At 37.0% G+C, this 24871-nt stretch overlaps 2 protein-coding genes across 4 annotated transcripts; one reads left to right on the forward strand and one right to left on the reverse strand.

The window, feature by feature from the left end:
* Window positions 1–766: 766 nt before the first annotated feature.
* Window positions 767–18189, reverse strand: LOC122018627 (40S ribosomal protein S16-like). The gene is made up of 2 exons (XM_042575997.1): window positions 17649–18189; window positions 767–1046 (listed from the first exon to the last, which is right to left on the reverse strand). The coding sequence occupies exon 1, from the start codon at window positions 18093–18095 to the stop codon at window positions 17658–17660; it is 438 nt and encodes a 145-aa protein (XP_042431931.1). The 5' UTR covers window positions 18096–18189; the 3' UTR covers window positions 767–1046; window positions 17649–17657.
* A 166-nt stretch (window positions 18190–18355) lies between these two features.
* Window positions 18356–24479, forward strand: LOC122018625. 3 transcript variants are annotated; one of them, XM_042575996.1, is made up of 12 exons: window positions 18356–18604; window positions 18692–18779; window positions 18974–19073; window positions 19178–19251; window positions 19357–19428; window positions 19617–19694; window positions 20377–20498; window positions 21929–22001; window positions 22718–22779; window positions 22851–23234; window positions 23884–23978; window positions 24063–24204. In XM_042575996.1, exons 1-11 carry the CDS (start codon window positions 18519–18521, stop codon window positions 23936–23938), a joined length of 1194 nt encoding a protein of 397 aa, XP_042431930.1. In that variant the 5' UTR covers window positions 18356–18518; the 3' UTR covers window positions 23939–23978; window positions 24063–24204. The 3 variants fall into 3 exon arrangements, 2 of the variants coding, with proteins under 2 accessions (XP_042431930.1, XP_042431929.1); XM_042575995.1 differs by having other exon boundaries at window positions 18357–18604; window positions 23879–23978; window positions 24063–24479; XR_006121843.1 differs by lacking the exon at window positions 24063–24204 and having other exon boundaries at window positions 18357–18604; window positions 22851–23694; window positions 23879–23978.
* The last annotated feature ends 392 nt before the right edge of the window (window positions 24480–24871 follow it).

The following is a 24871-nucleotide window of genomic DNA, read 5'->3' on the forward strand; positions in this document are numbered from 1 at the left end:
CTTTATAATATTTTTAAAATTTAAAATAAATCATTCTCTTTATTAAATTTAAACAATCACTTTTCATTATATACTATATCGATTATCTTAAAATTTTCAATATCTATATTTTTTATTATTTTATTCACTCTCTTTTACTTCTTTTTATTATTTTTTTTTCTTTCGTTGTAATATCTAATTTTCATAATTTAATTCATCTACTTTATTTAACTTTTCTAAATTAAATAATATTTTAATATTGAAGGAATAAATTTAATTTTCTAAATTTTAAAAAAATATTATCCATAAATTTAAATATATTAAGTAATAGATAGAGGAGTTAATGGAAAGATTTTCTTTAGGTAAAATTTAAGATAAATTCTATATTTAGGAAAAGTTAATATAAATTAAATAAAATATATTCTTTAAATATTAAAATATTATTTAATTTAGGAAAAAAAATAAAAGAAATGGATTGGATAATCACAAGTAGATATTACGAGAAGAGAAAAAATTTTTAAAATAAAGAAAAGAGAGAAGAAAATAATAATAAAAAAATAAAGATAATGAAAATTGTAAAGATGATATAGTATATAGTAAAAAATATTTATTTAAATTTAGTATTGTAAAAAATGATAGACGGTGATGAGGTGATCCGTGATCGCTTACTGCCTCAACCACCAAAGTACTTGAAATTTTTCAAGATTTATACAATTAAAAAAAAGATAAATTAAAATAATTAATAAAAATTCATCTTCATATTAATAATAAAAATATAATATCATTATTTATACTAAAAGTGCAAGTTAAAAAAAAAAATTGAAGTTTCAATTCAATGTAATAACAAGTCAACAGAACCAAACATAACTAATCTTCTAAATCATCTATACATGTGACAAAAGGCAAATCATTCACTTCCAGCGCCACTACCAACTCGTCCCTAGGCCAATACAGAGGAGATAAATCATGAATGACTACTAGCTATTAGTGCAGTGGCAAGATATGAGGGGGGAAGTATGCTCGGAATCGTTTGTAGGTCTCTTGACGGCCAACTAGAGGAGATGAGCCTGCATAAGAAAAAAAACAAATCTTTCACGAACTTTACAGGTTTACTAAACTAAACACTGTATAAAAAAAATTAAGAAATTGTTTAAAAAGAAGCGGCACAAAAAAGTTATTTGATTTGCAATAAGGAGATTGTTAATCAAAGGAAATTGAAGTTCACTAAATAACCTCCTTCAGACGGAGAAGTCTCTTAAAACAGTTGAAGCACTTAATTACAGAACAAAACTAAAAAAGAATTATTTACAAGCATTATTCTGAGCTACTGGGACCAGGACTATATTTATAGCTCGGGTCGGAGAGCCTAAAAGGGTTTCAGACGCCTAGAGGGGGATAAAATTTTTATCCCCGTCGCAATGAAATGCACCACGTCGCATTTGGATGAAATTCTTGGTCTAGGCACTCAGACCGAGTAAGTCAACTTCCTATTGACTTTCAATCCTAGTCTTCCGTTCCGGTTCCGCTAGCATTGGTCGGGGTCTTATGCTTCGATTCCACTTGCTTAGGTGATTTTGGCCATCAAGAATATGACTCACCCGAACCTATTATCCAACCTTCGAGCAGTCTCCACTTCAGCTTCTCATTGCTCGGAAACACTGCGCGCCTTCTTCTCGTCTGCTAGTGTATTCTATTGGTGTAATTGACCTCTAGGGGTTCGATGTTTGACAATGCACTCAAATTTGATCAATTTGACCAAAGGTTAATTCAAACAAGACTTGATATTTGGAAGAGAGTAGTCTAGTCAGGACTAGATGACTAGCAAGGATAAGTCTTAACCGAAGGATAAGCAAGTGAGTGAAACTATGTGGTGGAAGTCTTGGTGAATGAAGCCGGACCCTAGTGAGTGAAACTAGGTGATGGAAGTCCTGGTGAGTGAAGCCAGACCCTAGTGAATGAAGCTAGGTGGAGAAAATCATGGTGAGTGAAACCAGGTAATGGAAGTCCTAGTGAGTGAAGCTAGTCAACCCTAGGGAGGTGACCTTAGATAATGTGTAACCGACCGGACCAGCGAATCCTAAAATAAGTTGACACTGTTTTACTTTAATATTTTATCTATTGTACTAACTCAATGTGCAAGAGTGGACAGGTCTGAGGAAGTCCAAATAGATCAACGGGCTGACCGGATAGCTGACATGAAGTCCATACAGGTCGACGGGCTGACCGAATATCTAACAAGTTGATAAGTTAAGGTAAGTCACTGAAGGAGAGTGACTTTGTGAGGATGCATCCCGGTTGAGGGGGCAGTAGACATCGATCCAATTTAAGTCCATTTTGAATCCCTAAACTGAGATCTTGACTAGTTCCTAGCCTAGGGAGAACAGGAACTAATTACTACTCTCTAATTATAATAATGCTAACGCTTGTCTTGTAGGTTTATTGGACTAATATTGTTTTGCAAAACAAAAGAGGGAAATTGCATTTATGTGATTCACCCCCCCCTTTCAGGTGCGATCGATCCAACATGCTCTTCCGCAACGCTTCGTCCCTCGGACGCACCGAGCCCGCCTGCTCTCTCTCATACCGTCCTTCTCACTAACTACGTCTTTCGCTCAACTTCCTGTGCTTTTAAGTTCTTGCACACTTAGACACAGAAGTTAAATACTAATATGACCTAACCTGACTTGATTGATCACATCAAAACTACCTTGGAGTACTAACAATCTTCGCCTTTTTAATGTAAAGAACCCAAGTTAAGTTAGAGGAAAAAAACATAAGTCAATAATAACAAAGTAAATTTTACAAATAATAATGTGCAATAATTAATGTCACCCTCCCTTTAGACTTAATTTTCATGTCTCTCCCTTTGATCACATTAAAATTAGAGTATTCGCAAATCCTTTGAAAAATAAATCTAACCAAAGTCTAAGGGAAGCACCACTTTTCAGAAAATTATTTTTTTTTTTGAAAAATCTGAAATCTTATAATGAATTTTAAAAAATTTAAAAAACTTTACTAAGGGTTGAGTAAACATAAATTTTTTTCAAAACAAAACTTTTCAGAAAAATGATAATTTTTGAAAACAACTTCGCAAAAAAATTAAACATAAAACATTTTAAAATTTTTGAATAACTAAAAATTTAACTTCTAAATAATTTAAATTTTGACAAATAATTTGTTTAAAAGCATTAGATAATTTTTAATTACATGTTTAACGATTAGTTAATTAAATATTAATTTCAGTACTTTAACTTCCAGGTTACGACGAGACACTAAACTTTCTTGATTATTATACAATCATTTCTAAAAAAAATCTTTTAAATAAATTAAATATTTAATTTTCTTTCTAAAAACTCTTGATCTAACTTTAAAACATAACAATTTAATCTAAGCATGTTTTTGAAACCTAATATAAATTCCTATCTATTGGATTAATTAAAAATTTTTCTTAAGGATATATTTCTGTGATATTTTTTAAATTTGCCCATGTGATATCTAATATGCCACTTAAGTCATGAATTATTTCTTACTTTTGAAGGAATGTAAGTAGAACAATTTTTCAAATTTTATATTTGTTTCTTTAAATTTTCATTTTCTAATTTTAGTTTGTTAAAATCCTCTAATCGACAAGTCATTACTAGAGTTTAACTAATTATTTTCTTTTAATAATTTTTTTTTTCTATTTATAATTTGCAAGAATTGTTTGATAACATTTTTATAAAGAGAAATAACTTATCAGAAGGTAGAGACCGTACCTGACTTATCTTGTCGATCATATGGTCTGAAACTCCCTCTAAAGTGCTACTTCCTTCTGATGTTGCTCCTCCGTCATCGATGTTCTCGATGCTCATTGAGAATAAGCTTGCTTCGTCTTCATCTTTCTAGTGACTTGCCACTAACGCAAGTCCGGCGATGACTTTGATTTTTGATTTGGACGACATTTCATCCCACGTCGCCTTTAGATTATAGTTGGTCTGAGCTGGCTTCTTATTCTTCTCCTTGTCCTTGTCCTTGCTTTTCAATTTAGGGCACTTGTCTTTCACGTGCCCTTCTTCATTACAGTGATAGTATCTTATCTTTCTCTTCCTTCTATTACCCTATTCTTAATTAAATTTATTAGTTTTAAATAATCTTTTAAAATTTCTTATCATGTATGTCGTTTCATCATCATCGAGAGAAGATTCAGAATCTGGTTCGTCCAATTTTGCCTTTAAGGCAATAGTGTGCATAGGCTCCTTCAAATCTACACATCTTATTTCATGAACTTTAGAGATATAATAAACATTTACTAATGATGCTCATTCAGTAATCCTAAAAAATACATTAAACACATATCTTAGTGAATCTCGATTGGTTACCTTTTCTCCGAGATTCCTAAAAAATGTCCACTTATCAATAGGGCCTGAGATGCTTTCACTTTTTTTTTAAAAAAGAATCTCTCTCACTTGGATAATCTTCATCCTTTACATCAACACCTATATTACTTACATCATCTTTTCTTTTAGTTCTTCCACCCTTTCTCACTTACTATTCTTGTTATTTTCAAGATAAACTCTTACTCTTTTTTGTCTTCATCAGATGCAATATGATGTTTCATCCAATAAACTTCTTTGATAAACCTCTTATATGAACCAATTTCTTTTTTCTTTACAATACAATACCCCATAATCTCAAATAATATCATTAGACTTCCGCTTCAATTCTACCTCCTGTTGTTTATCATTTTCCACCATTAATCTTTAATAATAAAAAAAAATTAAGAATTAAAAGTTAGAGCAACAATTTAACCTAAATATTAAGAATCCAGATCTGATTATTGAGGACCGACCACTTAAGCATATTACCTCTCAAATGCAAGATTCTTTCCGAAAGCATATCAGATCTCTGCTAGACTTAAACGGTTGCATGGAAGGATGGGGAGGGGTTCTGAAATGGAAACCTCAGAAATATGATCCAAAGACTGCAGAATCAATAAGTACTTATGCAAGCGGCAAGTTTTCCCCATTAAAATCCACTATTGACGCAAAAATTCATGCCATAATGAATTGCATGAACAGCTTAAGATATATTATCTTGATAAGGAGGAGCTTCTTATTCGAACAGATTGTCAGGCAATTATAAGCTTCTTTAACAAAACTGCGCAAAACAAACCGTCGCGTGTCCGCTGGATAGCATTTATGGACTTTATCACTGGATTAGGCATTCCTGTCCACTTCCAGCACATAGAAGGTAAAGACAATACCTTGGCTGACACATTATCACGCTAGGTTTCTTTTATTGCAGGGCCATGGACCCTTTCAAACGAAGACGAATTGATAATACAACAATGGGAGGAAGCAATTCATCAGTTGCAGGCCAAGCCCAGCAACAAGGCAGCTTCATATCTGGAGAGCCTTATCACTTTCTGGCTCAATACAAAGAAGTCTCCTGTAGCCGCGGCCCAAGGGTATACACTATCCTTGAAGAAGACACTTGGCCGACATCGAAAAGACCGTTGCAAACCAACTCATCCACAACATCCTGGAGCTCAAGCTTATTCATGACATCAAGGAAGCAGATTTCAGCATCAGAAGTGAACATCCCAAATGACTCTACTTTAAAGATGCCTTACCCAGCGTCTCAGCTGTAAAGGCGTCCTTATTCACAGCTTTTCTGCAACTACAAGACACCATCCAACATATGGTGGACACACCACCATAAGAAGACAGAGCGTGGTGAGCCCAACAAATCCAAAGTAGATTTGCTTTAACAAAAGCATATTCGAATTCACATGGACTGAGCCTCGGGGAGCCGTCCAAATGAAAAAGAATCTAGCCTTAGCTGTAAAAACTATAGGCTGCGTTATAAAGCTTGTAAAGGGATAAGAAAGAGGAACAGATAAGGATACCCGTGAGTGATGACGAGGCCCACAAGTGCACTCAGCTCATCTCTATCCTTCTCCTTCTCTTTTCTATATAACCCTCTAGTTAGCTCATTGCAGAACACACACCGCTTCACGGTACAAGTTCTACTTTGAGAAATATAAATCTGTAAGTCTTAAGCTTTTAAGTTCCTTTTCTTGTAATTTAGTCCTGTACTTTTCTCTTTGGTACATTATCTAAGTTATTTGAAAAGAAGACGTTTCCGCACGTTATGGTATCAGAGTTAATTTTTATGGCTGAGTAAACCCTACTCAGGGTATTCACAGGGGAGAGGATGGGTGAAAGTAGTAATTACCTTTATGTGTTTTTCCTTAAACAATAAAAGACATCTTTCTTTAAAACTCGGATCTAGCGAATTGCAACAGTTGATCAGTTATAGCGAACTCCGAAGGCATGTCTAGCGAATTGCAACTGTTGATCAGTTATAGCAAAAACATGAACTGATATAGTGTCTGAATAACAGGGTCCTAAAGTTTATCAAACTAAAAGTCTTGTGGTAATAAGGCGACCGGGGAACGACGAGTGGATTGCAAAAGAACAGGTCCTAACTTGGTAACAAAGCAAGGGATGCTGATATAAATCCAAGGGCACACCTGTGTGAGCAAGAAAGCTTTTAGAACCTCCTAAGCTGTAAGCCACAATTCATAGGAATGATAAACCATAGGGTACAGTTATAATTGTGTCTATGTCTAGACGTTGGGAAGAACATATACAGGAATGGTAAACTAAATCCCATACCTCGAACCTAGAATACCTTGATCTATTGATCTAGCCAAAACAGATAAACAGCCTACTAAAAGAGAATTAGCTCATAACCTCTCGGTAATATACGACAGAGTTTGTCTTTCCTGTAGAATTCACCTCAAAAACTTTAAACAAATACAGGAAGAACTAGAAGAACTGCAAAAGGAAAACCAAAAACTTAGTGAGGCCGTGAAAAACATCACTAAAGAGGTTTTAGAAAACAAACCATTGACCAAAAGATAACTTGAAGATCTTATCCTAAAGATAACTGAACAGCCAAAGCAGAAAGAACAACAAGTGCTACAGTTATCAGAAGAATTGAAACAAAAGGTTGACAAGGTAGAAACCATGTTACAAAAGGTTGAAAGTTGGATATTTTCATGAGCTATATAAACACTAAAGCCACAAGCTCATACAAAGAAGCACTTCAAGCTACTGAAGGCATAGAAGCACCAGCTGACTACAAAAGAGGTATTAACAGTAATAATATTCTTATTAAACAAGCTAATACGCAGATACAGCTTTTGGTCACCATCCTAGAGAAACTTGAATCTCTAGAAGAAAGAATAAAGAAACTTGAAGCAAAGGAAGCTCCAGCCCAACAAGCTCTTCCAGAAGAAATTGTCAAAAATCTTTCTGAAAGAATCCAAGTCATCTCTATTCACGAAAAGCCAAAGGAGTCAAAAGGAAGGCTAAGAGTTTTTACAGATCCCTTTCAAATATTGTAAGAAGAACAAGCAAAAACTGCAAAAAGTGATGGCTACGAAAAGCAGAAACCCTCCTGTAACAACAATCACCAGAACAGAAGGGGCACCGCTCTTTGAAGACCAAGTACGAGAATACAGACAAGGTCAAAGGCGTAGATATAATGCGCAAAGAGCTATACAGCGAATAACAAGAAGGATAGCTGGGAGAAGCTACAACAATGCCCTAGAACAACAGCTTGACCCTCAGACTCAGCTTCGGCTTTCAATGCAAGAAAGAGCCTCAATAGTACCAGCTGAAGTCTTATATCATTCACGAAGAGATGATGTACACCATAGGGTGTATGTTCATAGGTCAGAAGAAGCAATACTTGTCACCAGCAATCAAGTTGATAGAGCATTCATACAACCAGAAAGCTTTACTCAACTCCAAAGAAGTGGTATGCGTTTCCTTCATATGGGGGTAATACAAGTAAGAATTCAAATTCTGCACAGACAAGAAGAAGGAACATTGGCACTGGTTGTTTTTAGAGACAACAGATGGCACGGTGATCAAGCCATCTTTGCCACCATGGAAATTGACTTAACACATGGAAGTCAATTAGTTTATGTTATACCTGATACAATGCTTACAATTTCTGATTTCTACAGAAATATACAGATATCAATACTGGCACGAGGATATGAAAACTGGAGAAATGGAGAAGCCAACTTACTAGTTACACGAGGACTGGTAGGTCGATTATCTAATATACCTAACGTTGGTTTTGCATATGAAATCCAGAATGTAGTTGACTACTTAGCAAGCCATGGTGTAAGGGCTCTTCCAGGAAGAAGTTATAACACCAGGGATGTCTTAGGGCATAACTGGGTTATAAGACAATCAACTGTTAACCTGCCCATGCAGCCTACAGAAGTTAACACAAGAAACATGCTTGATGGAAGTGTGTCACTACAGTTTAACCAATATCAAGCAGCAACCACATCATCTCCACCTAAATTCAATTTAAAGGACGAGGAGATACAATCAGATGAAGAAGAATTGACAAGCCATACTATTGCAGTACTTGTGGAAGAAGAAAGATATTCTCCTGAATTGCTGGTCAAAAGAATATCTTCGCTCGCACAACTCCCTATTAGACGAACACCAGGAGCTGCGGGGTATGATATCTCTATTACTCATGCACAAGATATACCTGCTCTTGGTAGGTCTTTATTATCAACTGACATTTGTATACAAATTCCACAAAACACCTATGCAAGAATAATCCCCCGATCAAGCACTGCCTTAAGGGGCATTATTATAATGGGAGGCGTCATCGACTCAGACTATCGAGGAAAAGTCAAGGTTATGACTTTCAACACAACAAATGAAGATATATTTCTTAACAAACAGGAATGCATTGCTCAGCTTATCATAGAGCATATTGCCACACCAGATGTAAGGGAGGTTGAGTTATTGGGTTCAACGAACAGAGGGACATCCGGATTTGGTTCAACAACGAGAAACCAGGTTTGCTCTAGTTATAAAGCTAATCCTGCCTGCCTTGGTTGTCATAACTGTTGTAGTGATGACGATTGTGCGGAAGAATATGAAGCAACCTGTTCAAAGGCTGAAGAATATAAAGCAAGCCGTTCCAAAACTCAACAAAAAGAACCTGTCACTGACGAACAAATGCTGGCAATGCAAAAGAGAGCAAGACAGTATGCAATAGAGCAACATAAATTTTATGAAGAAGAGACATATCTGAATTTATTAGACGGCCCTCCATCAATGGAGCGCAGTTTTGCTATTTCACGACGGCAATTAAGAACTTCAAGGGAATATAGACGACAGTTACAAGCAGAACTTGATGCCATGCCATCCTCTTCACAAGCTTCCTCAAATTCAGGGCAATTTCTGTGTATGTTTACAGAAATAACCACTGATACTGATGATAATGATTATCTTGATTACCTGCAATATCTAGCTTTGCAGGATTCACCTCATTCTCCAATTTCTGAAGATGAATTTATCAATCCATTCGCGGAAGATGGTGGGGAAGAAGTAATAGCTGCAGGTAGCAGTAGTGGTATTACAAAACCAACAGATTGAGTTTTTGATTATCCACAATTACAGCAGCTGCAAGAACAAGTTTATTCTCAAGCAGAATCTGCATATAGGCCACCTGCTGATACAACAATGAATCCTGTTGGTTACCCCCCAAACCGTGCTCCCAAAGATGAGCCCGTAAGTATTGCAGTTCCACCCACGACCAAGACAAAATTCAAGCATAATGATCAGAATGAATGGTGGAATTTACCTACAGCCCATCAACAAACAGGGGCAATTCTTACACTCCCCAGCAGTTACTAAAAACGTAGTAGCCTTACAGAATTTCAGAGACCCTCAAGACAAGGCCGACTATATTGAAAACCTGCTAGGAGAGACAGAAAGATTAACCTGGATACAGTGGCGAATGACTTACCCAAATGAGTATCAAGAGTTAATCAATTCTAGTGACGGAAGAAATGACACGCAGAATATTATTTCCCAAATAAGAAGAGTATTCTTACTAGAAGATCCATTTCAAGGATCAACTGATATGCAAGATAGGGCATATAGAGATCTGGAAAGACTTAGCTGTCAACAGGTAAAAGATCTTATTCCATTTCTAACTGATTATATGCATCTTGCTTCGAAAACAGGAAGGTTATTTACTGGACCAGAACTATCTGAAAAATTCTGGCTAAAACTTTCTGGAGAATTGGGTCGTCGTATTAAAGCAGCATTCGAAGAAAAGTACCAGGGCAATACTATGGGAGTGCATCCCAGAGTTATATTTACCTACAAATATTTAGAGGAAGAATACAAGAAGGCAGCTTTTAGCAAATCCCTTAAAGATTTATCCTTCTGCAATCAAATGCCCATCCCTGGATATTATAAAGACCCAAAGAAGAAATATGGACTCAGAAAATCCACCACTTACAAGGGCAAGCCTCATCAGACACATGCAAGAGTAGAGAAAAAGAAACATCTACTACGAAACAAGAAGTGCAAGTGTTTCCTTTGTGGTGAAGAAGATCATTTTGCACGAGATTGCCCTAAAGAATTCAAGAATACAAAGAGAGTGGCTCTTTTTGAAGGATTGGAAATTCCTGATGACTATGAAATCCTGTCTGTACAAGAAGGCGATGAGCCCTCAGACGCTATATTTAATATATCAGAGCGAGAAAACCACCAGGTGAACACTGTTCTTAATCAAGAATTTCTATTTGTTTTTATAGAACAGACAAATTCCTACATGATAGGAAAAACAGAAGGGTGGCAACCTATGGTAAAAATACCGAAGGTTCAGCATGACTGCAATCATATATGGGAAATCAATGGAGAGATAGCATCCCCCTACCAAAAATATACGTGTTGCAAAAGGGAGACGATGCAGAGGCACCATATGCACTGTAGTACTTGCCATATAACTTCATGTGGTATGTGTACAAGAAATTATTTCGACATGAGCATACCTATAGAAAGGTCAGTACCAGTTCCTTTCTCTCCAACTACATTGATCCAAGAGCAACAAAATTATATTGCATGGTCAGCAGCAGAAATTGAAAGGTTAAAGCAAGAAGTTATCAGCACCAAATTATTAGCAGAAATTCAGATTGAAGCATTAAAGAAAAAATTTACTGCTGAAAAGGAAGAAATGCTGAGAATTAGTAGTGCCAACACCTTAGAAGTCTGCACTGAAAATGAAGAACTTCATTTTAAAATTGACCGCCTGGAATTAGAGAACAAAGATTTATTAAAAAGATTGGAGAAAAGCAAGGAATCCTTCAATCCTGAGGAAGAAGATGAAGAAATACATGTCCTAATTGATTCAGGAAGAGAGAAAATATTCTCTATGGAAGAGGCAAAACAACCAAGACCCAAAACAAATGGCCTTTTTAACTTGGTTGTAGAGCTTTCTATCCCAGGGGTGGATAGCTTCAAAGTAAACGCCATCCTTGACACCGACGCTACCACCTGCTGTATTGATCAGGTATCCATATCTCCTCTTGCCATTGAAGATAATACTTTTGTTGTTAATTTCTGTGGTATAAACTCAAAGAAAACAGCTAACAAGAAGTTGAGGTACGTTAATATGAAGATTGGGGAACATCAATTCAGAATACCCTAATCCAATGTGAGTGGGAAAGCATAAGTATAGTGTATTCTGAATTGATGTTCCCCAATCTTCATATTTCCGTACCTCAACTTCTTGTTAGCTGTTGTCTTTGAGTTTATACCACTGAAATTAACAACAAAAGTATTATCTTCAATGGCATGAGGAGGTATGGATACCTGATCAATACAGCAGGTGGTAGCGCCGGTGTCAAGGATGGCGTTACTTTGAAGCTATCCACCCCTGGGATAGAAAGTTCTACAACCAAGTTAAAAAGGCCATTTGTTTTGGGTCTTGGTTGTTTTGCCTCTTCCATAGAGAATATTTTCTCCCTTCCTGAATCAATTAGGACATGTATTTCTTCTTCACATATTTCTTCATCTTCTTCCTCATGATTGAAGGATTCCTTGCCTTTCTCCAATCTTTTTAATAAATCTTTGTTCTCTAATTCCAGACAGTCAATTTTAAAATGAAGTTCTTCATTTTCAGTGCAGACTTCTAAGGTGTTGGCACTACTAATTCTCAACATTTCTTCCTTTTCAGCAGTAAATTCTTTCTTTAATGCTTTAATCTGAATTTCTGCTAATAATTTGGTGCTGATAACTTCTTGCTTTAACCTTTCAATTTCTGCTGCTGACCATGCAATATAATTTTGTTGCTCTTGGATCAATGTAGTTGGAGAGAAAGGAACTGGTACTGACCATTCTATAGGTATGCTCATGTCGAAATAATTTCTTGTACACATACCGCATGAAGTTATATGGCAAGTACTACAGTGCATACGGTGCCTCTGCATCGTCTCCCTTTTGCAACACGTACATTTTTGGTAGGGGGATGCTATCTCTCCATTGATTTCCCATATATGATTGCAGTCATGGCGAACCTTCGGTATTTTTACCATAGGTTGTCACCCTTCTGTTTTTCCTATTATGTAGGAATTTGTTTGTTCTATAAAAACAAATAGAAATTCTTGATTAAGAACAGTGTTCACCTGGTGGTCTTCTCGCTCTTATATACTAAATATAGCGTCTGAGGGCTCATCTCCTTCTTGTACAGACAGGATTTCATAGTCATCAGGATTTCCAATCATTCAAAAAGAGCCACTCTCTTTGTATTCTTGAATTCTTTAGGGCAATCTCGTGCAAAATGACCTTCTTCACCACAAAGGAAACACTTGCACTTCTTGTTTCATAGTAGATGTTTCTTTTTCTCTACTCTTGCATATGTCTGATGAGGCTTGCCCTTGTAAGTGGTGGACTTTCTGAGTCCATATTTCTTCTTTGGGTCTTTATAATATCCAGGGATGGGCATTTGATTGCAGAAGGATAAATCTTTAAGAGATTTGCTAAAAGCTGCCTTCTTGTATTCTTCCTCTAGATATTTGTAAGTAAATATAACTCTGGGATGCACTCCCATAGTATTGCCTTGGAACTTTTCTTCGAATACTGCTTTAATACGACGACCCAATTCTCCAGGAAGTTTTAGCCAGAATTTTTCAGATAGTTCTGGTCCAGTAAATAACCTTCCTATTTTCGAAGCAAGATGCATATAATCAGTTAGAAATGGAATAAGATCTTTTACCTGTTGACAGCTAAGTCTTTCCAGATCTCTATATGCCCTATCTTGCATATCAGTTGATCCTTGAAATGGATCTTCTAGTAAGAATACTCTTCTTATTTGGGAAATAATATTCTGCGTGTCATTTCTTCCGTCACTAGAATTGATTAACTCTTGATACTCATTTGGGTAAGTCATTCGCCACTGTATCCAGGTTAATCTTTCTGTCTCTCCTAGCAGGTTTTCAATATAGTCGGCCTTGTCTTGAGGGTCTCTGAAATTCTGTAAGGCTACTACGTTTTTAGTAACTGCTTCCCATCTTAAAAAGGCATCCTCTATTCTGTGTAGCTGGGGGGGAGTGTAAGAATTGCCCCTGTTTGTTGATGGGCTGTAGGTAAATTCCACCATTCATTCTGATCATTATGCTTGAATTTTGTCTTGGTCGTGGGTGGAACTGCAATACTTACGGGCTCATCTTTGGGAGCACGGTTTGGGGGGTAACCAACAGGATTCATTGTTGTATCAGCAGGTGGCCTATATGCAGATTCTGCTTGAGAATAAACTTGTTCTTGCAGCTGCTGTAATTGTGGATAATCAAAAACTCAATCTGTTGGTTTTGTAATACCACTACTGCTACCTGCAGCTATTACTTCTTCCCCACCATCTTCCGCGAATGGATTGATAAATTCTGACAATATGCTCTATGATAAGCTGAGCAATGCATTCCTGTTTGTTAAGAAATATATCTTCATTTGTTGTGTTGAAAGCCATAACCTTGACTTCTCCTCGATAGTCTGAGTCGATGACGCCTCCCATTATAATAATGCCCCTTAAGGCAGTGCTTGATCGGGGGACTATTCTTGCATAGGTGTTTTGTAGAATTTGTATACAAATGCGAGTTGATAATAAAGACCTACCAAGAGCAGGTATATCTTGTGCATGAGTAATAGAGATATCATACCCCGCAGCTCCTGGTGTTCGTCTAATAGGGAGTTGTGCGAGCGAAGATATTCTTTTGACCGGCAATTCAGGAGAATATCTTTCTTCTTCCACAAGTACTGCAATAGTATGGCTTGTCAACTCTTCTTCATCTGATTGTATCTCCTCGTCCTTTAAATTGAATTTAGGTGGAGATGATGTGGTTGCTGCTTGATATTGGTTAAACTGTAGTGACACACTTCCATCAAGCATGTTTCTTGTGTTCACTTCTGTAGGCTGCATGGGCAGGTTAACAGTTGATTGTCTTATAACCCAGTTCTGCCCTAAGACATCCCTGGTGTTATAACTTCTTCCTGGAAGAGCCCTTACACCATGGCTTGCTAAGTAGTCAACTACATTCTGGATTTCATATGCAAAGCCAACGTTAGGTGTATTAGATAATCGACCTACCAGTCCTCGTGTAACTAGTAAGTTGGCTTCTCCATTTCTCCAATTTTCATATCCTCGTGCCAGTATTGATACCTGTATATTTCTGTAGAAATCAGAAATTGTAAACATTGTATCAGGTATAACATAAACTAATTGACTTCCATGTGTTAAGTCAATTTCCATGGTGGCAAAGATGAGGCGCCCCTTCTGTTCTGGTGATTGTTGTTACAGGAGGGTTTCTGCTTTGCGTAGCCATCACTTTCTTGCAGTTTTTGCTTGTTCTTCTTTCAATATTTGAAAGGGATCTATAAAAACTCTTAGCCTTCCTTTTGACTCCTTTGGCTTTTCGTGAATAGAGATGGCTTGGATTCTTTCAGAAAGATTTTTGACAATTTCTTCTGGAATAGCTTGTTGGGTTGGAGCTTCCTTTGCTTCAAGTTTCTTTATTCTTTCTTCTAGAGATTCAAATTTCTCTAGGATGGTGACCAAAAGCTGTATCTGCGTATTAGCTTGTTTAATAAGAATATTATTACTGCTAATACCTCCTTTGTAGTCAGCTGGTCGTCCACCGGTGGCTACATGCCGCGCTTTTGTGCTTCGCTGCTGCCTTGTGCGGCGTCAAGATAGTTATTCAGGACCAGAACAGCTACCCTTGACTCTTGAACCAGCTCAGTTATCTTTAGGATAAGATCTTCAAGTTGCCTTTTGGTCAATGGTTTGTTTTCTAAAACCTCTTTAGTGATGTTTTTCACGGCCTCACTAAGTTTTTGGTTTTTCTTTTTCAGTTCTTCTAGTTATTCCTGTATTTGTTTAAAGTTTTTGAGGTGGATTCTACAGGAAAGACAAACTCTGTCGTATATTACCGAGAGGTTATGAGCTAATTCTCTTTTAGTAGGCTGTTTCTCTGTTTTGGTTAGATCAAGGTATTCTAGGTTCGAGGTATGAAATTTAGTATACCATTCCTGTATATATTCTTCCCAACGTCTAGACATAGACACAATTATAACTATACCCTATGGTTTATCATTCCTATGAATTGTGGCTTACATCTTAGGAGGTTCTAAAAGCTTTCTTGCTCACACAGGTGTGCCCTTGGATTTATATCGGCATCCCTTGCCTTGTTACCAAGTTAGGACCTGTTCTTTTGCAATCCACTCGTCGTTCCCCGGTCGCCTTATTACCACAAGACTTTCAGTTTGATAAACTTTAGGACCCTGTTATTCAGACACTATATCAGTTCATGTTTTTGCTATTACTGATCAACAGTTGCAATTCGCTAGACATGCCTTCGGAGTTCGCTATAACTGATCAACAGTTGCAATTCACTAGATCCGAGTTTTAAAGAAAGATGTCTTTTATTGTTTAAGGAAAAACACATAAAGGTAATTACTACTTTCACCCATCCTCTCCCCTGTGAATACCCTGAGTAGGGTTTACTCAGCCATAAAAATTAGCTCTGATATCATAAAATTGCGGAAACGTCTTCTTTTCAAATAACTTAGATAATGTACCAAAGAGAAAAGTACAGGACTAAATTACAAGAAAAGGAACTTAAAAGCTTAAGAGCTTAAGACTTACAGATTTATACTTCTCAAAGTAGAACTTGTACCGTGAAGCGGTGTGTGTTCTGCAATGAGCTAACTAGAGGGTTATATAGAAAAGAGAAGGAGAAGGATAGAGATGAGCTGAGTGCACTTGTGAGCCTCGTCATCACTCACGGGTATCCTTATCTGTTCCTCTTTCTTACCCCTTTACAAGCTTTACAACGCAGCCTATAGTCTTTACAGCTAAGGCTAGATTCTTTTTCATTTGGACGGCTCCCCGAGGCTCAGTCCATGTGAATTCGAATCTGCTTTTATTAAAGCAAATCTACTTTGGATTTGTTGGGCTCACCACGCTCTGTCTTCTTATGGTGGTGTGTCCACCATATGTTGGATGGTGTCTTGTAGTTGCAAAAAAGCTGTGAATAAGGACGTCTTTACAGCTGAGACGCTGGGTAAGGCATCTTTAAAGTAGAGTCCTTTGGGATGTTCACTTCTGATGCTGAAATCTGCTTCCTTGATGTCATGGATAAGCTTGAGTTCCAGGATGTTGTGGATGAGCTGGTTTGCAACGATCTTTTCGATGTCGGCCAAGTGTCTTCTGGCGTCTTCTTCAAGGATAATGCATATCCTTGGGCCGCGGCTACAGGAGACTTCTTTGTATTGAGCCAGAAAGTGATAAGGCTCTCCAGATATGAAGCTGCCTTGTTGCTGGACTTGACAGTTTCAGAACTGACAGTTCCACAGTTCAAAATTGACAGTTCAACAAATCTTAACAAATCAACCCTTAATCTTAATTGTCCAAAACGATTACGATTCACGGTTCGATTCACGATTCGAGAGTATTATTATTTAAAAAATATTTAAAAATAAAAACTCATCTCTCCCCAACAATCAAAACCATCAATCTAGCGATCGAAATTTGCTTTTACTCGTTGAATCCGGCCCACGGTTGGGTTTACTCCAACCAGAGATTTTGAAACTGGACTACTGAACTGAGATATGTGTACATCTTTAACAACACTATAGCCAAAAACTATGCAGTCAAACGGATTGTTTCATTATCATCATCAAATGGACAACTCTTTAACATTAACCTATATGAAACATTATATAAGTGATAAGATCATCCTGACATATACGGATAAAGATCTTGAACTAGTCACTTGAGATGGCAAATACCCCTTTTGATTTATGTAATCAATACTATTGCGCTCAAAGAATGAGGACGCAGGAAACTGATGTCAAAGCTAGAAATGTCTAAAGATAGTCATGCATTTTGACCTTCAACAAAAACAGGCAGTTTATGGATCATGTAGCAAGGACAATGCAAGAGTTTTTAGCTCCAGAATACACAGAAACTGCTAACCAGAGTACACTCTTAGGGCATCCCCTCCCCTTGTTTCAAAAAGCAACAGCTATACTTATGCAATGGGAAATCATATTCATATTTAATCCGCTTATGATCACACAAAAAACGGATTATGAAAGTAACACAGATTCCTAACTTGTAGAAATCTTTTAAGACACAAATTGTTTGTTTAAACTAATTTTAACAACGGCAAACAAAAAAAATGATTAAGCTAGTTCAAAATCAAGACACTAAACATGATCCAAAACCAACGTACAAAGAAGCAACAGCAAATAAAAGCATGAGAAAAAAAAAGGGAAAGGTTTGAAATTGCTGACCCTGTGGATCTACCGGTACGATTTCTGGAAACGAGCGCGAGCGCCACGACCACCAAATTTCTTGGGCTCGCATCGGCGGGGATCAGCAACGAGAAGGGTCCGGTCGTAGCGCACGAGGATGTCTTTGATCTCCTGCTTGGACTGCTCGTCAACGTACTTTTGGTTGTAGGCGACGAGGGCCTTGGCGATGCTCTGGCGGATGGCATAGATCTGGGAAGTCTTACCACCGCCCTTGACGCGGATGCGGATATCAACTCCCACGAACCGCTGCCGCCCGAGGAGGAGGATCGGCTCGAATGCTTTGAGGCGGAGGATCTCCGGCTTCACCAGCTCGATGGGGACGCCGTTCACCTTGATCAGGCCACGGCCTCGCTTGCAGTGCGCCACCGCGACGGCTGTCTTCTTCCTGCCGAAGCACTGCACGGATTCAGTTGCCGTCGACGCCATCTTCGCCGACGAGCTCGAGTAAAAGCAAACCAACAAGAGAAATGAGATCGGCGCGGCGCGGCGCCTCGCGTAGCAGAGAAAGTGCTCAACAAATCCACGTGTATATATACATGGTTGTGTTCGGCGAAGCCCTAATTCGATCCAACAAAATAAACGGGGCTTCGTGGGCCGAATTATTGGACTCAATCACGGCCCACGTTTAATACTTGGGCTTCTATGTGCTGTGTACCCGGTAAATGCAATATCATTAAAATACGAAACCTGAGATGATCCGTATTTTCCCTCTTCCAATCACAATCCTTCCGATCTCAATGCCTGAAGAAAACCTAGGTTTACATCGCGTTCGCAGAAGCCAGAAGCGAAGCCTCCTTCCGATTGCCAGCAAGCATTTTTTAGGATCATTTTCATTGGTGGTGGTAATTCATGGCGAGGAAATCCAGTAGCAGTTGCTGCGCCATCTGCGAGGGTTCCAATCTCGCGTCAATTTGTGCGCCCTGCGTTAATTATAGGTGACTGCTCTAGTTTGGTCACATATAATTGGGCAGTTATGGAAATCTGTCGTTATATGCTTATGCTTTTGCTTTGAAAATTTTCAGATTAAATGAGTACAGTGCCTTGATGAAATCTCTTAATATCGTCCGTCAATCTTACTATTCCAAGCTCTTCGATTTTCTTGAGAAGAAGGTTCGTTATCGTGCCTATTGATATTGTAGTTCGAATCAGTTTACTTTTGATCATTTTGCCCTTCTTAATTAAATCATCATGCAAATAATTGCCTCACTTTAAAAATTTATTTTTGGCAGCATAAACTCATCTTCTGTTTTAATTTTCTTTTGGTGGATAATTAGGTTTGACTTGTTTTCATATTTGGTCTACAGAGAATAGCAGATGAGCAAAATAATTGGATATCGGATCAAAATGAGAAACTCAAGAAATTGGAGCAGCGGCTAACCTACTTAAAGGCGAAACGTGTAGAAGGTTGGTCTTTCTCTAGGAAATGAACGTCAAGCATCCTTGCTTGTGTCAAGGATGCTTCATTATCTCACACCCTATTTTCTTGAACTTTTCTACTGCTGTTACAGATAAGGCTAAGGTTGCTGAACAATCAAATGATCTGAAGTCGAAATACGAGTCATTAGAATTAGCATTTGAAATAGTGAGATAATGACCTTTTACTGTTTGTGCCCTCTGATTCTATATTTTCTGCATTGATATGAAGCTTTGTCTGAACCTTGCGTTACTTCTGACTTACCATTTTTAGATAAAAAAGAAGCGCACAGATGTATTGGATAAATTCAATACTGATCTGATATACAACCAGCGGTCAGCTTATGTAAGATCCATTTTTAAATGGTGATGTTTAAAATTTAAATGCATTTTTAGACTTCTAAAGTTAAACACAACATGTTGCTTCTGTGGTTTCACTATTTTTCTTAGTTTCTCGTATGCTTTATCCTCATTGTCTCTTTGCCTATTATTGTTTTAGCTGACATGAAAGAGCTTTTTTTTTTTTTTTTGCAGATGGCTATCACTTCTGAACTTTTTCATCGGCAGTCAGTGATTGTAAAACAGATTTGCAAGATCTTCCCTCTGCGCAAGGCAAGTACTGATTGACTCTTTGACATGATGACTTTTGTTGATGTGATGGATTGGCTTCATTTGCTAAGGGAGATACAGCCCTAAATGGATGTTCGTGTGCTTGTCCTTTGATGAAGTGCTTATTGAGAACATGATTCTATTTTACTTTTCCACGTATTTAACAAGTTTTCATTTTGCTATCTACATTATAACATATTTGGTTGTCTTACTATCTGCCCAAGTAACACAAATGGAAAGTAAACATCTTGGAGGAGTTTACATTTAGAAAGATGAACAAAATCATTTATGCATCAGAAAACTGCATACAGAATCTATTACCAAGACAATAAATGACATTTTTGTTAATTTTAAAGTGATACACTTTGAATGAAGTAACCAATTCCAATATGTATCTTTTTCTTTTCTACTATAGCAGGATGTGTGTTTATTTAATTGCATGGAGTTTTTGAACAATGATGCCCAACATTTGTTTTTTAATCTTATCTATTGTATTTTGGTTCACATCTTTCTTTCATTGCTATTTTGTTTATATATATATATATTATTTCTGAAGATCTACTTATAGGTTCTTTCTCTTGTAATGATCTGAGCATGTGCAGGTGTACCATTTCCTATTACTTATTACAATTTGAATATATCTAATGTGCAAATGACTGATAGTGTTTCTTTTATTGATTTACAGGTGAACTCAGATGCAAAAAAAGATGGATCAAATAGCATGTGTGACCAAATATGCAATGCTCGCTTACCTAGAGGATTGGATCCACATTCTGTACCTCCTGAACAGCTTGCAGCTTCTTTAGGGTAATTCTCCATGAATTCATGTTAAGTTTTATGCGTATCTTTTTTCATGATTCTTATTCTATGTGAATATATATATGGATTGAAGTAATTCCCGAGGTATTAGTTTAAAAAAATTTAGCTATGCGCTTATTTAGTATGGCATGAAAAGAATCTTGAAGAATCATTCACTATTTCACCTAATTACTTAGTTAGGAAAATGTATCTTTCTTATTATATATGTGGATGATATTATCATTTCTATTAGTAATGATTCTATTGGGACTTTCAAGATTAAACACTTGAATAACCTTAACTTCTTCAGTATAGAGCTTATTACACTAAGGGACAAGCATTTACATTTCTCAATGGAAGTATATACTTGATATACTTGAGAAGGTTAGCATGCTAGGAACCAAACTAGTTGACGTTCCTATGAGTCCTAGTGGCAGATTGGTACGAGGATAGAAGCCACTAATTTATTACAGAAAGTACAGAAGATAATTAGAGTACTGAACTACCATAGTTACAAGACCTGATATTTCAGACAGTACGAACAATTAGTCATTAGAAATCTCATGTTTCAGGATTATCTAATAAATTCTTCTCTAGATGATCAAGATCGGGCTACTCCATTCTTTCATGAGGTAATCTAACATCTGTAAAGACAAGAAACAGACTATCATAACTTGATTGAGTGCAATTGTGGAATATAAGTAAGACCCTAGCTACGTATTATTTTATCTGGGTTAAAGATGATGACTCAAAGTTGGGACATTAAACATGCTCTTTTAAAGCCAATGAAATTGTATTGTGATAGTCAAGTTGCAATCCACAGAACCTCTAAGATTAAAGGAACTGAACAAAGCACATAGAGCTCAATGGCCACTTCATGTGAGGGAAAGTGTAGTCTAATAGAAGTGTCATTCTCATTTGTTTGCTCTAATATTGGCTATATTGTATTTTTAAAAATCCTTAAAAGATCCTAAAATTGAGAGCATTTATGACAAGCTAAGTTTCCACTTATACTGAACGAGCTTCAAGAGAACCTTATAAACCTTAATATAAATCCCATTACTACTATAGACTTATGTAATTACAATTAATAGTAGAGGATTGTAAATTTTTTACATTGATGGATAATATATATCAGCAGAGGGGACTAACTTGGGAAATATCCTTGATCTTTCCTCTTACAGTATGAAACTCTTGCAGTAGGAAAACACATCTGCTTGTTAACTGTTACATGTAGAGAATCTGCAGCATTTGCTATGTTAAGTTCTGGTAAATGATTAGTATTACATGCTTGCACACTGTTGCTGCATCAACTTATCCTGCTCTTGCCAACTTCAGGTGGTGTTTATTTATCTACCTTCAAATATTTGTGTTTGCATATTCTTGATGGTGCATAGCTCTATTTTTCTGAATTAGATATTGTTTTGCATTCCAAACAGGTACATGATTCAATTGCTGAATCTGATTGTTCCAATTTTGGCTGCTCCAGTTCTTCATAACTCTGGTTTTGCAGTAAGCTATATTATCTCATTACAACTACTACCAATGAGAATTAGCAAGATAAAGAAATTATTACAGGATCAATAACCAAGATCCAGTAACTTTATTCAGGTCTCTTGCTTCATACCTGAAAGACAAGCTAACATTTTTTTTTCTGGAAAAGACTGCTTAATGTTGGATATTTCTATACAGTTGTTACATTCTTTTTCACGATGAAGTTAATGCCTGAAATACTATTTATGGTTTTCTTCAGAATCATATAAAATTTAATTAATATGAAAGTGTGGCAAAAGAAGGAGCGTCTTGATGCAACAGTAAAGTTGCTGTCGTGTGACCTCGAGGTCACGGATTCAAGTCTCTGAAATAAACTCTTAGAAAAAGCAGGGTAAGGCTGCATATAATAGACTTTTCCTCGGGACCTGTATTAGTAGGAGCTTCGTGCACTAGGCTACCCTTTGTGAAAGTGTGACAAAACGTAGTGCTTGCCTGATTTATTATGCTCATCATTGCTAAATTTACTTTTGATTGAACACTTTTTATGGTTTATTTTTTCCGCTTGCAAGTTGATGAATCAAATGGTAGATGTTGTAGCATATTTTGTACATTTGAAGTATCTTAGTATGTTAATGCTATATCATTTTTGCTGGACCAAAGTAAAAGAAAATTACAACACTTTCTGACACTGTATCATCATATCTCCTTCAGTGTAAACTTATCTCTTTCTACAGGGGTCATGTTCACGGATATGGCAACGAGCCTCATATTGGGATGCTTGCCCATTCTCACAGAGGTACTAAATTTGAAGGAATTTTTATCCTATATTACTGACTATACAACACATTTGATTTCTCTATTTTGCAGCAAGGAATATCCACTTTTCATACCACGACAGAGTTTCTGCACTTCAGGTGGAGAAAATTTGTGGTCTAATAGAAGCTCCTCAAATTTCGGTGTTGCTTCAGTAGAATCTGAAAGCAGACCTTATTTAGAGAGTTCCAGAAGTAGTAGTTTTAATTATTCCCTTGCTTCACCACATTCTCTTGAAAATCACACGGACCTGCAGAAAGGAATTTCCCTACTCAAGAAAAGTGTGGCATGCATCACAACATATTGGTATAATATCTTGGATCTGGATATGCCTTCAGAAGCTTCTACCTTTGAAACATTTGGTAAATTGTTGGTTCTTCTATCATCTTCAAAGGAATTACAGTTGATCAGAAACTCTTTGAAGATGGCTTGCTCAAGGTGTGAGTTCAATGCTTTAATTACCATGTGATCTTGGGGACTATACATGTCTTTGGAACTCATTCGGCTTTTTCCCTGTCAACTTTTGTAGTCACCATAGCTAAGAGAATGGTTGCATCTACAAATAGTTTGCCTATCTCTGATTATTTTGCTCACTGGTATATAACTTTGCGATTTTTGCCTTCATTGTACAATAACCATCTTATTAGGTAGTGACACTGTGGAAGCAGTCTTATCGGATGTTTGCTGTTGACCATTATTTCAATCCTTCTGAGATGAGGAGATGCAGATTAATGCTGAAGTCAAATGATTTATTATGCTGTTTTAGCAGGCAAACCAAACGCCGTGGTTTATACTTTGATGTGCTCTTCTTCTTAGGAATCACAGTTTTTTCTTGGGAAGATTAGGATGATTGGTAGCATGATTGAAGAAATCGACCCAGCAAAGCTTATCCCTTCATGTTAAGTTATAATGGCCATCATTTCTCTAGTTTCAATTGCAACTTGCAAGCCCCTTTTAAGTTTAGAGGCACTGACAGAACCGAAAGATTTGCAAAATGCTGTTTAGAGAAGTTGACAGAACTGATATTTTAATCTGAATTATAATCAGTTGTTTAAATAATTATTGATATCACTTCTATGCAGCTCAGAAAAACAAGCTCAGCAGCTGAAGAGTTCTATGTGGAACGAAAGCTCAACAGTTAGTCCCTCAAGTAGCATAGTCGAGGGCGAACAGTCCATACTGGTCAGCTTTAGTAACATGCAAACTTTGTGTTCTTCGCTAATAACATAGATAAGATGTCTAACTTTGTTTTTCTCTGCTGATCAGTCAACTGTTGATGATAACGACTTCTCAAACCCCAACTCAAGTTTCATCTGCACAGCCGAGATGATTGACTACGTAAAGCCCAAAAGTCTCGAGGAAGGGTGGGACATCGTGGAACATCCTACATTTTCCCCACCCCTATCAGAGACCGAGGACGTTGAGCACTGGTTGCGCGCTATGTACATAGATGTCCCAAAGAAATAGTGAGGTATCTTTGTCCTGCTGTCCATAATCTTCATTATTATCTCATGTATCCATTTTTTCCAACCGAAAAAAATCTTCTACATTCATGTGAATAGCTAGTGATCTTTAGATTAGGTGATGGCCGTGTTTGTGGCATTTTCTGAAACTGGAATCGTCAGGCCACGGTAAAATGTTTATGGTTTATGAAGTAAATCACCAATCACGTAGATAAAATAACTCACTGGTAAGTTGCAATTGCTTTGCCACTGTGTGCATAGTAGAAGATATGGTAAACTGAACTCCTTCATCCACGTACAGAATTAAAGAACGTAGTGAAGCTTCTTGCAATAGGTTGTAAAGATGTTTGTTTGAAGTGTTGTACTGGTTGGCCTCACGGAAAATCACAGTGAATTAACTTTTTGGTTATGTAATGGAAATGAGTGGAAGTTGTTTCGTAAAAATGGTTTTTGCTAGTAAATGACTTCTGGGAAAATCATAATCAATTAACTTCTTTTTAGTTGGAGGCAGTAGTGGACGTTATTTTCTTCATAGTTTACTGCTCACAGACCATTGAATTCTACTTGTTCGCTCGTCTATGATGCAGAATAGCAATGTACTGTTCTTCGTCA

The sequence above is a fragment of the Zingiber officinale genome, chromosome 9A (genome assembly GCF_018446385.1).
Source record: "Zingiber officinale cultivar Zhangliang chromosome 9A, Zo_v1.1, whole genome shotgun sequence".
Taxonomy (NCBI): Eukaryota; Viridiplantae; Streptophyta; class Magnoliopsida; order Zingiberales; family Zingiberaceae; genus Zingiber; species Zingiber officinale.

Coding starts and splice junctions, on each gene's coding strand:
- LOC122018627 (XM_042575997.1), bottom strand. CDS start 18,095: ATGGCGTCGACGGCAACTGAATCCGTGCAGTGCTTCGGCAGGAAGAAG.
- LOC122018625 (XM_042575995.1), top strand. CDS start 18,519: ATGGCGAGGAAATCCAGTAGCAGTTGCTGCGCCATCTGCGAGGGTTCC. Junction 19,695..20,376: donor AGATCTTCCCTCTGCGCAAG/GCAAGTACTGAT, acceptor ATTGATTTACAG/GTGAACTCAGATGCAAAAAA. Junction 23,235..23,878: donor TTGAAGATGGCTTGCTCAAG/GTGTGAGTTCAA, acceptor ACTTCTATGCAG/CTCAGAAAAACAAGCTCAGC.